General features: G+C 32.7%; 1 protein-coding gene across 1 annotated transcript; it reads right to left on the minus strand.

Annotated features, from left to right (window-relative positions):
- Positions 1-569: 569 nt before the first annotated feature.
- Positions 570-3889, minus strand: LOC121125240 (uncharacterized). The gene is made up of 2 exons (XM_040720396.2): positions 3790-3889; positions 570-3692 (listed from the first exon to the last, which is right to left on the minus strand). Exons 1-2 carry the CDS (start codon positions 3799-3801, stop codon positions 753-755), a joined length of 2952 nt encoding a protein of 983 aa, XP_040576330.1. The 5' UTR covers positions 3802-3889; the 3' UTR covers positions 570-752.
- Positions 3890-17270: the final 13381 nt, after the last annotated feature.

Genomic DNA, 17270 nt, shown 5'->3' on the forward strand with positions numbered 1-17270 from the left:
TAGATTATAATTAATGAATATAAAACAGATCCTGATTAAATATTTCCTTCTCCTTATTCCCACCATCATTATTCATTTCATCACAAGTCCATGGCATTCCTGCAAAATATTACAGCTTCTGATGTATAGGAATGTATTTACCATGGAATAATATGTATCATTTGACCTTAGAATAATATATCTTATTACTTCCTCATTGTTTGAATTAAGGAGATTTTGATTATAATATTTTATTGTATACAGGTGCGTCTTTAATTTGTATCTCTTCTCAATGATGGATAGGATTCCTAATTTAAGGGGTAACCCTAAGGGAGGGGATTATCATCATCATAACCATAAATAACTAAAGCGTTTTGGGACAAAGCATTTCACTGATAGACATTATTACTATGAATATTTATAACCGTCTAAATAACACGAAAAAAGAAAAAGAAAAATATAAGATTTGCAAAAAATGGCACTCCCTGTCTGAGGTTTGATCGACCTTCAAATTTTTGTCTATAGATAAAATACGCACAAATAATAGTAATTTATTTGTAAGAAAATGATGCCAAAAGAGAATAAAAAGATATGTTTTTTTTTTTCGAAAAATGAAAAATATTTGTATTTCACATATTTTGAGCTCAAGAATTATAGAAACAAATAATAAATAATCAAAAAATAAATAATATTGAGCAGAAAACTATGAAAATAGACTTATTTGCACAATTGCAGCCTTTAAAAAATAAGACAGGGCAAAATGGTTCTCAAAGTTATTTTCCATAGCTGCAAACTTGTCTTGGAACGTTTCTACATTCTTGACGTGGAACTGAGGCACATTGTTGACTTGGGACATTGGAACACTGTTGTCTTGGAACGCTTCTACATTGTTGACGAGGAACGTTTGAGCATTGTTCGCGTGGGATATTGGAGCACTCTTGTCTTGGAACGTTTCTACATTGTTGACGAGGAACAGATCTGCATTCTTGACGCTGAACCTGTCTTGGAACGTTTTGGCATTGCTGTCTGGGAACATTTGAGCACTGTTGACGAGGAACGTTTTGGCAGTTTTGTCTTGGGACATTGCGGCACTCTTGTCTTTGGACTTGACGGGGCACGTTTTGGCAGTTTTGTCTTGGGACATTGCGGCACTCTTGTTTTTGGACTTGACGGGGAACGTTTTGGCAGTTTTGTCTTGGGACATTGCGGCACTCTTGTCTTTGGACTTGACGAGGAACGTTTTGGCAGTTTTGTCTTGGGACATTGCGGCACTCTTGTCTTTGGACTTGTCGAGGAATGTTCTGACATTGTTGACGGGGAACATTATTGCACTCTTGTCTCTGGACTTGCCTTGGAACATTTTGGCATTGTTGGCGGGGAACATTGTTACATTCTTGTCTTTGAACTTGTCTTGGGACATTCTGGCATTGCTCTCTAGGAACATTTTGGCAGTTTTGTCTTGGAACAGTTTGACATTGTTGTCTAGGTACATTTTGGCAGGATTGGCGGGGAACGGAACTACATTCTTGTCTTTGAACTTGACGGGGTACGTTTGAGCACTGTTGACGAGGAATGTTGCTACATTGTTGTCTTGGGACGTTGTTACATTCTTGTCTTGGGACATTGTTACATTCTTGTCTTGAAACTTGGCGGGGTACGTTTTGGCAGGATTGACGAGGAACGTTTCTGCATTCTTGACGTTGAACTTGTCTTGGAACATTGTTACAGACTTGACGAGGAATGGTGTTGCAAACTTGCTCTTCAACACGGCGGGGAACATTTTGACAGGATTGACGAGGAGCATTGGAACAGGATTGACGAGGAACATTGGAACACTGTTGACGAGGAACATTGGAACATTGTTGACGGGGAACATTGGAGCATTGTTGACGAGGAACAGATCTGCATTGTGAGCGACATCCACCTCCAGCACCATAAGATGATGATGGAGCTCCATATGCACCACCAGCTGGTGCACCGTAGCTGGATTGATTATCACAAACTTCCTCACAAACTTGTTCATTGACGGTAGAGCATTGTTGTTCATTGACTGTGGTACATTGTTGCTCATTGACAGTGCTACATTGTTGTTCATTGACAGTGGTGCATTGTTGTTCATTGACTGTAGAACATTGTTGTTCATATTTGACCATGTATTGAGTCTCGCACTTTTGTTCTTGAACTGTATTACATTGTTGCTCATTGACAGTATCAGTGATAGTTTCACATTGCTGTTCATTAACAGTGGAGCATTGTTGTTCGTTGACAGTGTCGGTGACAGTATTGCACACTTGTTCGTTGACTGTATTACATTGTTGTTCATTGACTGTGGTACATTGTTGTTCATTGACTGTAGTACATTGTTGTTCGTTGACTGTATCAGTGACAGTTCTACATTGTTGTTCGTTGACGGTTGTGCATTGTTCTTCGTTGACAGTTGAGCATTGTTGCTCATTGATGGTAGAACATTGCTGTTCGTTGACGGTGGAGCATTGCTGTTCATTAACAGTATCAGTGACTGTATTGCATACTTGTTCGTTAACAGTAGAGCATTGCTGTTCATTGACGGTGTCAGTGACTGTATTGCATACTTGTTCGTTCACAGTAGAGCATTGTTGTTCACTGACAGTATCGGTAACGGTGTTACACTCCTGTTCAGTGACAGTTGAGCATTGTTGTTCACTGACAGTATCAGTAACGGTGTTACACTCCTGTTCATTGACAGTGGAACATTGTTGTTCATTGACGGTATCGGTAACAGTGTTACACTCCTGTTCATTGACAGTGGAACATTGTTGTTCATTGACGGTATCGGTAACAGTGTTACATTCCTGTTCATTGACAGTGGAACATTTTTGTTCGTTGACAGTGGTACATTGTTGTTCATTGACAGTAGAGCATTGTTCTTCATTGACAGTATCGGTGACAGTGTTACATTGCTGCTCGGATGTGGTGCTACATTGTTGATCATTCACTGTACTGCATTGGCGCTCATTGACAGTGGAACATTGGCGTTCATTAACTGTGGAGCAAGATTGTTCGTTGACAGTGGAACATTGTTGTTTGTTGACAGTGGAACACTGCTGTTCATTTACAGTTGAGCAAACTTGTTCGTTAACTGTACGGCAAGATTGTGCAGCTGGTGCTGAAGAAATGCCGACATTAGAAATACCAGATACAATACCAGAAGAAATTGATGATGAAGATCCACCAGAAATAATTCCAGAAGATACACCAGATGATGATCCACCAGAGATAATTCCAGACGATACACCAGATGATGATCCACCAGAGATAATTCCGGAAGAAATGCCATTTGAAAATCCACCAGAGCTAAATCCAGAGGAGCCACCGGAGATTATTCCAGAGGAGCCAACAGAAGCGATGCCAGAAGAACCTCCAGAAACGATGCCAGATGAACCTCCAGAAACGAAGCCAGAGGAAGAGCTTCCTCCAATTCCTCTAAATCTTCCCCCTGAGGAAGATGAGGAAATAAGATCGGATACTGTAGATCCAATAGGGCTTCCTTGTCCTCCTGGGCTTCCATATGTTGACAAATCTCTTTCTTTTCGTGTATCTTCTTCACCCTCAGCCTTGGCTTCCGATTTTTCGTGTTTTTCTTCTTTTTCCTCGGATTTAGCTACCTTTTTCTCCTCATCCTTGATGGATTTTCCTAATGAGGATGTGATGAGGGCAAAAGCCAATATAAGTACCTATTCAATCATAGAATAAATATTAAATAATGATCATGGATTGGAATAATGATTTAAGAAATAATGTGAAGATCAAAGGAAAGCTGTAAGCACCTACCAGAGTTTTCATTTCTACAAATTGGTTGTTGTCCAAGACAAGAGAAGATTGAGAATGATGATGAATCAAGTAAGTGTCTTTGATTTTTATAGGTACTTTCAACTTCTCAACAGACCTATCGAAGAAAAAAAAAAAATGTAACCCCCGTAAAGATACTGCTAAATACGAATTTACCTAAAATAATTTTTTTATATATTAAGGTGACTGTGACGAAGACCTGAAATCGAGGAAGGAAGCCGCAGGACCCGGGAGAAAAAGAAAAAAAATAATGCGTCAGAAGAAAAGTACGCTTTTTCTTCTTTCCCCTCTTCATCATAATAAGGATATTGACCCATTCTTACGCAGATTTTAGGAATCCCTTTATTACCTGCGAAATACGTTGAGGATGTGGGGGAAGAGGACTCCGTCTGTTGTATGCATGTATTGACCCTAACCTTAAATATATATAAATACACACACTTTGTGTAAAAAATATATTGTATGTAAACCAAAAGAAAATTAGTTGAATAGTTTCCGTCGGAGAAAACAAATCTATGAGGAGAGTGTGTGGAATAAGTGTGATTATGAAGATATATATTTAATCAAGTACATAATATGTTGTAGATTCGAATGGAATGTCGAGGGCATTATTGCCTCTCTCCTATGCTGATCCATGGTATTCAACCAAAACGGCTAACTTACTACCTCTGCACCATATATCTATTTTTAAAACCGAGTCATAATCAGTCTTTCAATAGTCCTCGTTTTTTCAAGGACTCAATGGTTGACTTTAACCAACTTTCCGTTGGTCTATGTATTAAAATATATAAATTTATCCCCTTCATATTTGGTTTATAACTAACTTTCTGTATTGATATTATTACAATGCAAGAATGTCATGAATCGGGTTAAGGTCACGGAGTTGTTTATTGTACACACAGGTATTCTTTCTTTAATAAAATTATAATATAATAATTACTAAGTATAAAAATACCTAAATATACAATGTCCCTATCATCAAACATGCATAAAAGTACATATAATTCCGTCCTAAATATTTATGAATGTACATAGTTATTTTTTTGTATACATACACAAAATCGTTGATTAATAATACTATCAAAATGGACCAGGTAGGTATTTGCATGAATTGAATTGACCTAGTATAATGTTTTCTCACAAGGAAATAACAAATATGTTTGAAAATGTCAAGGAAGGAAGGGGGATAATGTTATGAAGGTCAAGAATGCTGAAGGTCTTCTGGTTCTGGATAGGCAATGCATAGATGGTGAATCTAGACATGTTGGACCACTTTTTATGATGAACCATTATTTCCCATTCTCTTTATTTGGACGTCTATCATCATGAATAAAAATGGTGGACAAACTAATTAAGTTTGACTATTATTATTGATAGGTTTGGCTCAGTCATGCAAATCTTTATATCATTGCAAACCCTAGTAGACATAATTATTTTCTTTTTTATCACAGGGGGTGGAGAGCAATAATTTGTATCCTAATATTTAAAGTTATTTGTAAAAACATTTTAATATGACATGTATAACCTCGCAACTGTTCTAGACGATGCATCAAAGTACACTAAGGCTCCACAGAGACCCCACCGGGAATCACAGGTTTAAGCCACAGAGTCATGAACTCAAGGAGATCAAAACTAATGTAGCTTTATATAAAAATGTGTCCTAAGTATACATGTCCAGTCCCATAATGACGGATTTGTTATTGTGGGAGAGGAGCTAATAAATGCTACTGAATTGTGGGATGAACCAACCCCCTTTAAATACCACACTGTGTAGAATATACCGACTGAATAAATATTGTTAGATTAATAAATAAAAAATTCGAATAACTTAGACATCGACAAATTCAGTTTAGCTGATAATGGAACACAGTGATTGAGAGGCATGACTTTAACAGGGGAGGTCGTAGGTGTAAATTTTAGCAGCCTTACGTTAAAGATATACAAAAGTCGATATAAAAATACTATATTTATTCCTAACGGAAATGTTAGAAACTGTATTTTTCTAGAAAACAAATTCGAGACCTTCGTTTTCTATTAGATTTATCACCATAATGGCAGATCTTTCAAAATATTTTGATTTTAAATTTTTAAGAAGATATTCCGATCCTTTTTTTTTTTTTTTTCTTAACTTTGTGCCTTTTAAAAAAAATATTCATCGCAATGGGGTATGGCCTCCTAACGGCCTTTCTTTTAACATTCCACCAATAATTTAAAACCCTTTATATTTTTTTAATTTGGTTTGAATCTCTACTTAAAAAAGCAATATTTTAGTGATTATTTATTTGTACTGAGACTTATATACCTTATTTTTCAAAATAAATTCCTGAAAGCTCAAATAAAAGTCCTATGGTTTATGGACAAAAAAAAATTATACAAAAATTAATTTGACATAAACACCAAGATTAAATCAGTAGTGTTCGCTTATGACAGAATGGAAAGTAGTGTCCAAAGGGGGTTACATGCGAGGGGTAAAGACAACCCATCCAGTAGATTCGGAGTCAATATTAAGGTAAACTTCCCTTTTTCTTCCATAAACATGTCTTCGTTTTTTTCTTTTTCTTATTTTTTTTTTACGTACTGAGGGTTTAAAAATTCGTGGAATGCTCTGTTTTATGAGGATCAAATTGACTTAAATAGAAATAAAATTTCAATGAAAAAGAGGTATAAATCCAAGTAAATAAAAGAATGATCCTGAATATCTCAAAACCAGATTCAAAATATATAATTTAAAAAAAAGAGAATCTGTAATATTTAAAAGTCTTAATTTAATTTTATTACAAACATATCTTGTATTAAAAAAACTTGCTTCCTCGGACTCTGAAAATCTCTGGTTTTCTATCCATTGTCAAACTTCTCCTTTGTGTGTTAGAACAGATAGTCCTTTTATAAACAAACTCTACCCATCAATGTTTTCTTTTCAAGTTTTTGTCTTTATCTTTGCGTGGTATATTAATTTTTATTTTTATTCTATGTTTTTGATAAAATTTTAGTGTCTTTTTGAATTAATGATTTCTATCATTTTTGTTTTTGTATATTCCTGCTATTAAATTGAATTAAATATAAGCTTTGTTGGCCAAGAAAAAAAAAATACAGCATTGGATTTTTGAAAAAAAAAAATCCAAAAATATATAATATTTAAAATTTAATTTTGCATTTTTTTTCACGAAAAATTAAAATTTTTTGTAAATTTATTCCAAAAAATTAAATTTTCCTTGAATAGCTATGGATTTTTGATTTTTTTTTTCGAAATATGTATTTTGTTGTGAATAGCATTGGATATTTGAAAAAAAAAAAATCCAAAAATATATAATATTCAAAATTTACTTTTCTGTGAATTTTTTCCAAAAAATTCAATTTTCTTTGAATAGCTATGGATTTTTGAAATATTTATTTTTGTGAACAGCAGTGGATTATTGAATTTTTTCCCATAAAATTTAATATTTGAAATATAATTTTTCAATTTTTTTTCAAGAAAATACTCCTTCCCCCCCCCCTTGCCCAAATATAACCCTGGGGACGTCCTTGGGTGGTCACTCTAAAGCTTTAAAACAATATTTGCGAAAGTCACATGTATCTTTTTTTTTCCACCCAAAGAAGCCTCTTCATTGGCTCCACAGCTGACGTCACTTTTATATTTTACACATAACGTCTACAACTTGTTCTTCCCCTCGCTGAATTATCCTTGTATTTCAAGGACGTTGTATAGTAAATGATAGAGTAATATCCAAGTATACTTGACGTCCTTTGCTACACAAAAGTAGTCGCGTAGCAAACATATTTGAACAAATATTGATCATATGGTCTTTGCTTCGCCACTTTGTTTATAGATTTGTGTCACGCTGGCTATATACATCAGACAGACAACTGGAATTCATTTATATTACCAACAAATACAATAAAGGGTGACGTTCCCAAAATACCCTTTAAAAGTTAAATAATAGTTAATTACTGTTGTCTTAAAATTAATGATAATTTTTAAATTAATATTCCTTCATTATTCCAAAATATATAGTGAGGAAGTAAATCCAGGATAAAAAAGAAATAATACGTAATTATAAATATTCAGATGTCAACTTAAATAATATAACAAATATTTATATAAACAAAATAGTCCATGAGACTTTCATTTTGGATAATGATTGAAGCAACACTTAATGAGAAAAATGATGGATAAGGATACACATAATTTGTTTTATCTTACTATAAGATCCCAAAAGGTGAAAAGGTCCCATCGGATAGTACATATTTTGAAGAAGATATCCTTAGAGTTCATTTATAATAGGTAGATTTGTATTTACGGATAAAAAATAAATGTACAAATGTAAGGCTCAATTTAAAAAACATGGACGTAGAAATATTTATTTAGAAGGTCAAAAACCTAAGGAATGTGAATGATATTTAAAGATCCGAGGTTTTTTATGAGATTGTTGATGTCATTTAAATGAGGCAATCATAAAAAAAAGATATACATAGAGGGGCAACAGTAAGGCTTTGATTAGCTATTCGGCATAATAAAATCGGAGTGCATAGATTAAAGTCTTCAGAACTATTGGAAAGGGGTCGTCACTCTACCAACATAAATATCTAAAAACTTATGTAAGCTGTGACCAATTATGAAAATTATTATTAAATAATAGCAGAAAAGAATTGGGTAACTAGCTGACTACCATACATAGTTTAATTTAGTAAAGTAAAGACTTATTACATAATTATGCCATTATTTCACCTTGAGCCAAAGTTGTGCATTTGGAATTAGTTTCTATTCATTTCAAAGAATTAAAAACTAAGCTGAATTCAAGTAAAATTATCAAGGGAATGCCCTAAAGCATTTCCGTTCATTCTTTTCAAGGTTAAGAATCTTCATTTAAACAGAATTAAAACTACATTGTATGATCCTGTTTGATACCTATCAGATTATCCATTGAGATATGAACCCTTACTTGTGCAATAATAAATGAAAATTGAGTGATTCAAATTAATTCATATTTATACTTGAAAATCTAACAATATTCCAAAAGTCAATAACAAATATTGCATAAATTTCTGCAGTAACAGCTCACATAAAATCATCCAATAACAGCCCCGTAACTCTATATTTTGTCTATGATGAAGACAATAAATTTACTTTATGATGTTTTTGGCTAGTCTATATTTTATAAAATATTATTTCTTGTTGTTTGTGGACTAACAATCAGCCGTAATATTTTTATGTATATGATTGAATGACTATTTAGTTTTATTAATAAGATGAGATGATGGGAATACCTAGTAGTAGTCAAAAACAAGTTACACAGAACTTGATTCTATATCTTCTTCTTTTTTTTTTTTTTTTTTTTTTTTTTTTCTTTTTTTTTTTAAGATTACAAAGTGGACTTTCCTTAAATAATGACTCTTCTTCATATTTTGTCCGCGTCAAATATGTATAATACATAAATAAAATTAGATATACCTATTATATTTGAAACTCCTTTCAATACCAATTTTTTCCCCGGCTCAAAATTAAAATCATAAAGCTTTTTCTTTTAACAAAGAAAAATTAAGACATTTTCTCACCAATCATTAAAAAAACTCATTTTTCCCCGCAAACATATTATCTAAAAGAAAAAATGACTTTGTACTGGATCAAGACTGATTAACTTTGAAAAACGAATGTTAATATGAGATCAAGTTAGTTAGAATTATAACAGTCACAGGTCAAACTAAGATTTAAATTAGTGATGGGGTGATTCATCGGAGAATCGGCTGTTTTTCTGGAATCTGGATAACTTTTCACTAGAAAATTTAATATTTGATTTTTTTTTCAAAAATGTAATATTTGAAATTTAATATAATTTTTTTCTCAAAAAATTTAATTTTCCTAGAGTAACTATGTATTTTTTTAATTTTTCTCCAGGAAATATAATTTTTTTTTTGGTTTTCCGAAACATCATATTACAAATTTATTTTCCAAAAAAATTTCTTTTTTGTGAATTACTGTGGAGTTTTGAATTTTTTGAGATTAGCTACAGGTTTTTGAAAAAAAATTTCGAAAAATAAATTTTTTATAAATAGTTATGGACTTAAAAAAAAAATCAAATCAAATTGTAAAAATAAAAAATATTCCCAAAATAAGTTAATTTTCAAAAATAAATCAACTCCAGACAAATTCCCCTTCCCTTACAATATATAATCCTGTGGATGTCCCCTATAACAAACTGGTATTTTTTAAATATTATTTAAAATATTAAAGAATGGGCATCGGTAATTTTTGGGAGTTTTCCCATCACTAATTTTAATACCGAAACCTATCAATAACATGAATATGAGCAATTTAAAAAAAACATACATATTCACCAATTGGCGCAGTTGTACTAAGTTGTCGTAAGAAACAAAGTAAGTATTCAAACTGCATACTTATAAGCAAATATAAACGCAAGATGGCGTTAACAAACTACTAATAAGTAAACAACGCTCATGCCCCATTGCATGATAAATTGAGGATCACATGAGATGAAAAGCTCAAGAAAAACATGTCATTGAAGAAAAACAAGAAGGAAGTCTAGGTATCCATGACTTAAATAAAGATGATTTGTATATTTTTAATCAGTCATCAATTTTATCTGAGGGAGAAGATCCGTCTGTGTATATACATAATAAATGTAAATGTTGTTATTTTGATGTAAGAGTGTGATATATGGACAGATTTAACAATATAACTATATGGCACTCCTATAAATAAAGCGAGGAAATCCTTCAAATGAATATTTCTGACAAATATGGTTCATAAACAGGAACTTGAACCCTCGAATATCGAAGCATCAGCGTTCATCATCTACATATTATTGAGTAAACATACTTGAGAGCAAGCTTGGATTGTCAATACAGGAGCGACCTCAAAAATAAAAATAATATGGATATATATATATCCTCTTTTCCAAGAGAAAAAAATTAATTTTCTGTTATAACTATACATTTTTTAAAGTTTTTCCTAAAAAAAAATATTAATTTCTTCTGAAAAAGAATGGATTTCCGATTTTTTTTAAATTTAATTTTATATGTACAACTCTAGATTTTAATTTTTTTTCCGAATATTTTTAATTATTTTTGAATAGCCTTGAGCTCATAAAATATTTTTCCAAAATTTTATCATTGATTTTTTATTTTTTAAACTTAATTTAAATTATCCTTTTTGAAATTTTTTAACAAAATTAATTGATTTTTCCACCTTTTTTCTCTAAAAATTGAATTTTTGATGAACAATTGAACATTTTTGATATTTTTTTCCAAAAGTTCATTTTCTTCTAAACATCATTACATTTTCCAAAAAAAATTCAGAAACTTAATATTTTTGAAATTTTCTTCAAAAATTTTAAGTTCTTGCATTTTTGAAAAGTTACAGTTCAATTTTGATAAGACTTATGAAGAAGATTATATAGGGTCACAGTAAGAGGCCATTTAATTTTGAGAAAAAAATTTATGCAAAAATATGGGGACCTCTTTTTTAAACATTTATTTTCTTAAAAAAAAGTAAGTCAGGGAAATTATGCAGCAGAAAAAAAAAAATTATTTTTTTATGAACAACTTTGGATTTTTGAATTTTTTTTTCAAAAAAATTTAATGTTTTGTGAATAGCTATGGATGTTTGAATATTTTTTTTTCCAAAAAATTTAATATTTGATTTCTTCTTCTCAAACAAATTCAAATTCATAAAAGTATCCAAAAACCAAGCCCCCTTCCCTCCATAATCCTGCGGACACCCCTGTCATATAATATTTTTGATTCAAATTGGTTGATAATGTTATTTATATTATTTGATTATGATTTTTGAAATTATCCTATTATTTCTTATCATTCATCGAATGTCTTTTTATATGCAATATTATCTGTTTCTTTATATACAATAAACCAAACTTATAATTCCTGATGGCTTGAATTTTGTTATTTACGGTAATGTAAAGTATTTTCATAAAAGTGACGACATACATTTTTAATCATGGATATGCTTAAAATAAGGATCAAAATCACTAATTTGATATTATTTTTTTTTTTTTTTCAAGAAACAACAGCATTGATGTTTCAGATCCCCAAAAATCGATTAATACCTCACATAAATTAATTAAAAGTGGTTGTATTTCTCAATAATTGAAAGATAAAATTAGAGTTGGATAGATGAAATAGTTTCAGAAATGCTTAATCAAGGAAAAACAATGTTTTAAAATACAATACTGTTATGACAAATATAAGATACCGGAAATCTACGAAGGACTTAAACCTTTCCATAGAGTTGGCCCCAATCATGCGTACCACAATTATACAAATGAGAGAATTACATGAATTTTTTTAAATCCGTTTCTGTCGTCATTAAATATGTATGTACTTACATTTATTCAATAAATAAATTAATTTATAGGATACAATAATAACAAAGGAATTTACATTTATATTTGTTTAACAAATTAATGAAATTGTAGCTGGATTCTCAGTTTAAGTTGGATTAATTGAATATATAGAGTTGTTATCTTTGTATTCTTTGATATAAATCACAGAAAACAATTATGACATTTTTAATTGTCTTTATATGGTACTACAAAAAAAAAAAAAAAAAACTTGATTCCCGTTTGCTCTAACTGAGCTTTACAGTTTTCCTCGCTCATTTTTTTCAATTCCTCGTGCTCTTCCACTACCCGACCTTTGATTTCATTCCCGAATCATCCCAATGATTTACCGCACCACAGCAAAGGCTTCTTCTTCTTCTGACACATCCTGGAAAATAACAATATGGAAATCACTGCTCTTCTCTGATATAAATATTCAATAATCTCAGCTCTAATGATAATTGATAACGGATATGTGATTATCAATTCAACCATTCAAATTGTTGTTGTATTTGAATTAAATTTATAAATAGAATATTTACAGTTGCAGATTTATAGATTATGTGACTTTACACACAAATATTTATAAAAAGTGTACAAGGTTCAGATCTACAGTATTTATATCTATATTTTTTTTAATATCATCGGGATTTGTGGGAATTATTTCTTAAAAGTATCAAGACAAGGCTCTCAGTAGTATATTATTTTTTATCATATAAATAATACTTTAAAAATAGCACATTTTTATGTACCTATGTATATGAGAGCCTTTGAATAAATAATATTTTGTGCATGACATTGGCAAGAGGAATATTAGAAGCTCAGCTCTGGGATAAAAAATGGAATCTCTAGTATCAATGGATAAAACAATATGATGATTATGTTCTTCGTAACAATTGGTAAATATTATTTAAATAAGGAATTTAGTAGAAGGTCAATTCTTTGATTTTATGAGAGGCTACAGAGTATGATCATCTTTTATGCCTATAGCACACATTTCAAAATTTATTTACGAGTATTATCCTAAACTAATCCCCTCAGATTAGTATTATCATCTCAGAATATAGAAATAGAAATCTAATTACTGCAAAATGATCTAAAAGTGATCAATAATAATTACCTTACGGCATTACTTCACAATCACACAATTTTGAATGTAGTTTACTTTCTTTTTCTTAGCAACTGTCATTATTATCTAATTACTCAGTAGTTGCCATATTTTCTTAAGTAGATTCAATCGTATTTAAAACCTCATTGAACATTCATGTGTGCTCATAAAAGACGGAGTATCATTGTAAGTCTGTGTTGGACTAAAAGTAAAATTGGGGATCAACGTCGGAGACATTCTAGCAAATGTCCTTGTTTATATCAATTTCTCCTTCCTTTCTTGTTACAGCTGATTTTAGCTGATCTAATGAAACGTCATGAGCATTATTTTTTCTCTCCTCCAAAATAGTCTTCAAATTATCAATGTTACCATGTTGATTATCGGTTTCTTTTTTTAACATGCCAATTCTACACTGGATTTTCATCATTGCTGATAACCATAGTAGTTCACACCGTCAAAAAGGAAGAAATAGTTGGCCAAAACATTGGAATTGTAATAGTTTATTATGTTAAAAACATTGAGGGCGGTTGAAATATATAAATATTTTTTAAATGTTTATTGTAATATAATAATTTGTTAACATAAATATATCAATTTAGAGATGTCAATAAGTAAATTTAATATTTTTTTTAAAATGGATTTAATTAGTGTGAACATATGGTTTGGTTTCAGTAGATGAATCAAATACGATATCATTGATAGATTTAAAGGCCTAATTGTTTTTTTAACCATTTTGGGACCATAATATCCCTCATAATATTTTCATTCAAATATTGATATTTTTTACTTAATGGGATATACAAAACAACTTTTGTTGAAATGTGCAAAGATTACATATCTAGGTTTTGATATATTTTTGGGAAGACCGGTGTCCCTATTGTCCTGAAGTGTAAAAAGACGAATAATTTTTTCCCGATAAAATAGGTTTTTTCATTCTTAAAATTACACAAAAATATATAAATTATTTTCGTGTAATTTATTATCTAATCTTGCAATGAAAAAAGGAACTAAGTTGTTATCGTATGATGTATTAAATAGCATTAAAAAAAGCTACTTTGAAAAAAAAAATAGCTTATTTTCAGTTCTCTCCCAAAATTTACTAGCATAACAGATGCCGTCATTGGGACCCTAAATTCATGAATATTACTCTATAGAATATTTGAAAAACCTAAACATAGTATTAATAACTTAGGAATCAATGGAAAAAACAAATTCAAATGATTAATTTTTTTAACTTTTATATAGTGTTACATTTACTCAAAAAAATATGTACATTCAATTACATCATCAAAAAGAAAAAAAGTTAGTTAATAAAAAACCTAGGTTTGAACTAAGATATTTTTGTTGGCTTAGGGCAATTCCATGCAAATGTCAACCTCACCATGAAAAAATAAAGTAGCTATACTAATAACAAAATCGACTTAAAAGGTATCATCAAGGTCTATATTTTGAAGTACAAAATACATCTGATCACAATATTCGTGAAAATACACCATTTTCTCACTACAATGAGGAGACGCAATGCTGGAAACATTTATTTATTTTTCTTATTGTCACGACTTTCTTAATGGCCACTATGAAAAAAAAAAAGCCTACCGCTGTCTTTTAACCTTACTTTTCATCAGTTACTTACTTTAAATTAGATATGCACTTTGTGTACTTCCATTGGCTGGTGGAGCGTTCTGTTATGATGCCCGTTTATGGGACAACTCACATAGCGTCCATAACGTTTTTTAGGAAAAGTTGCCATAAGACATGGATTTTGAATAAAATGTCATGCTAACTTTCCAAGTAGATTTAACTTCTATAAATATGACATATTAGCTACAATTATCATCTTGATCTTATTTTATTATTATTTCCAAGCGTAACGAACGTCATTTTTGTAGAGTCAAGAGTTCAACTAGATTTGTCAGCTCTGCAGTGTGTAGCACTGATGACCCACAGTGTATGCTGAATAACTGTGAGGAGGTTACGAATGCCCCACTGTTCCAGAGAAGTATTGTGGACCATATACGAGGTAGGGAGAAGCAACTAAAGACCACCCAGCATGTCTTGGAGATGGTCGGATGAGTTCAAGCGTATGTCCAAATGACTAGAATACTAGGAGATGTACTCCATCTTCTCACGAGCAGTGCACCACAATTTCTCAATGCAAAAACAAGGTGCCATGTTTGAGGAGAAAATGAGAACAGCCCAAGCAGAGGGAGACTCTGTGGTGGACTTTGCTGAAAATTACAGTGCATTGTATCAAGATGAGCTCCAGTCTGGCCACCGGAACCTAAAACAGGTGTCCATCTTCTGCTCTGTTGCCTGGTCTGATGCGGATCCATTGTCCTATGTGGGGGTAATGATCAGCCTGGACCATTATAAGAAGGTTGTGGCAAAGTTCCTGGTAAGGGTTGTTCAAAACATCTAGCAGAAACATCCCCACATAAGGCAGATTCATTTTTTTAGTGACGGTGCTGCCTGACAGTTTAAGAACAAATATCTGTGGACCTTTTTGTCATCAATTTTGAACAACATATTCTCCAACATCCATGTTGAGTGGCACTCTTTTGCCACGAGCGATAGAAAGGGAGCAGTCGACGGTGTAGGAGGCACGGTGAAGTGGGTTGGCAGCACGGCTGTGCTCAGCCGACAGGGAATCGTCTGCATTACTGTCGATCACTCGAGTCGCTATAAAGAGGTGACCAAAGGTTACTATCGAAGAGGATACTCCTGAGAAAATTAGGAGCTTCACAGACACCAAGGCGGGAGATATACACATCCTTGATGTCACACAGAGAGTGTGTCAGGTCGAGTTTGTGTCAAGGGGACAAATCAAACACAGGATTTACTATAATGCTCAGACATCATACTTGCACACTTTTCTATCTTCACCCACCAGAACCTTAGCAGTCTCCAGGAGACAAGGGTCCACTTCTACTATTGAAGAGCCTAGACACCCACCATTCGTCTCCTCTGACAAGGACGACAGTTGCCCGCCTCTTATCAAAACAAGGGATTGGTTACTTATCAATTTCAGAACAAACAGATCTAACAGGCAGTTTGTGGGATTGATCACACAAAAAGACAACACAGGTGACAAAATTCAGTTCCTACGCAAACCAAACATGAGGTGTCTGGTTTGGGGTTTGTACTCCTTGTAATAAAGAACAAGTCCTGGATCCGTTTTGATCAGATTGTTAAATATCCAGGTCCTCACATGGACAACAAAGAGAGACACTATTTCTCCGAACAAGTCCAGGCAGAGTGGGTGCGACTGATTATCATTACAAATAATCAGTACCGGGCCGTGCAAAATTATTTACCGATGATGTGAATATACTTTTTAAGAGGTTTTGTGGCAACCAATCTGATTGTTTCGTATTTTTACTGTTAAAATAAACAAAAATCCTTCCTGTGAGAGCGTAACAACTTCCACACGTGAGACCATGTCCAATCAGGAAACAAAGAGGATCGAAATTGCAGCCCTCCTCCAAGCAGGAGTGCCTCATAACAACATTAAGGAACAGGTTGGGGCATCGTTGAAGACAATTTACAACGTTTCCAAGCACTTGGAGGCTGGGGGTGATCTCAAGCATTACCCTGGGGCTGGCAGGAAGCCCACTGTCTCAAAAAGGCAAGTAAGGCAGTGTTCAAGAGGAATGGGAACGTCGACATCAACTGTTTCAAGGGCATTGAAAAGGGCTGGAGGAAAGTCCCTGAGGCGTACTGAACGCACTCTGCTAACTGAACGTCAGCGAGAAGTCAGACTTGAGCGTGCCAAGAAAATCTTCAATGATATCAAGAGCTCATCTGGACGCATCATCATTTTTTCGGATGAGAAAACTTTTACGGTCGATCCTGTTTTCAACAGGCAAAATGACCGTGTTGTAAGCTTTGGAGATGTTTGGAGATCCAACGGGAAGGCCATGAAGCCGGTATGGTTCCCCACTAGCTCAGATTGACAGCGGAGGATTATGTGAAGATTCTGGCGTCCAAGGTCCTTCCGTGGA

Source organism: Lepeophtheirus salmonis, chromosome 1 (assembly GCF_016086655.4).
Source record: "Lepeophtheirus salmonis chromosome 1, UVic_Lsal_1.4, whole genome shotgun sequence".
In the NCBI taxonomy this organism is placed as follows: Eukaryota; Metazoa; Arthropoda; class Copepoda; order Siphonostomatoida; family Caligidae; genus Lepeophtheirus; species Lepeophtheirus salmonis.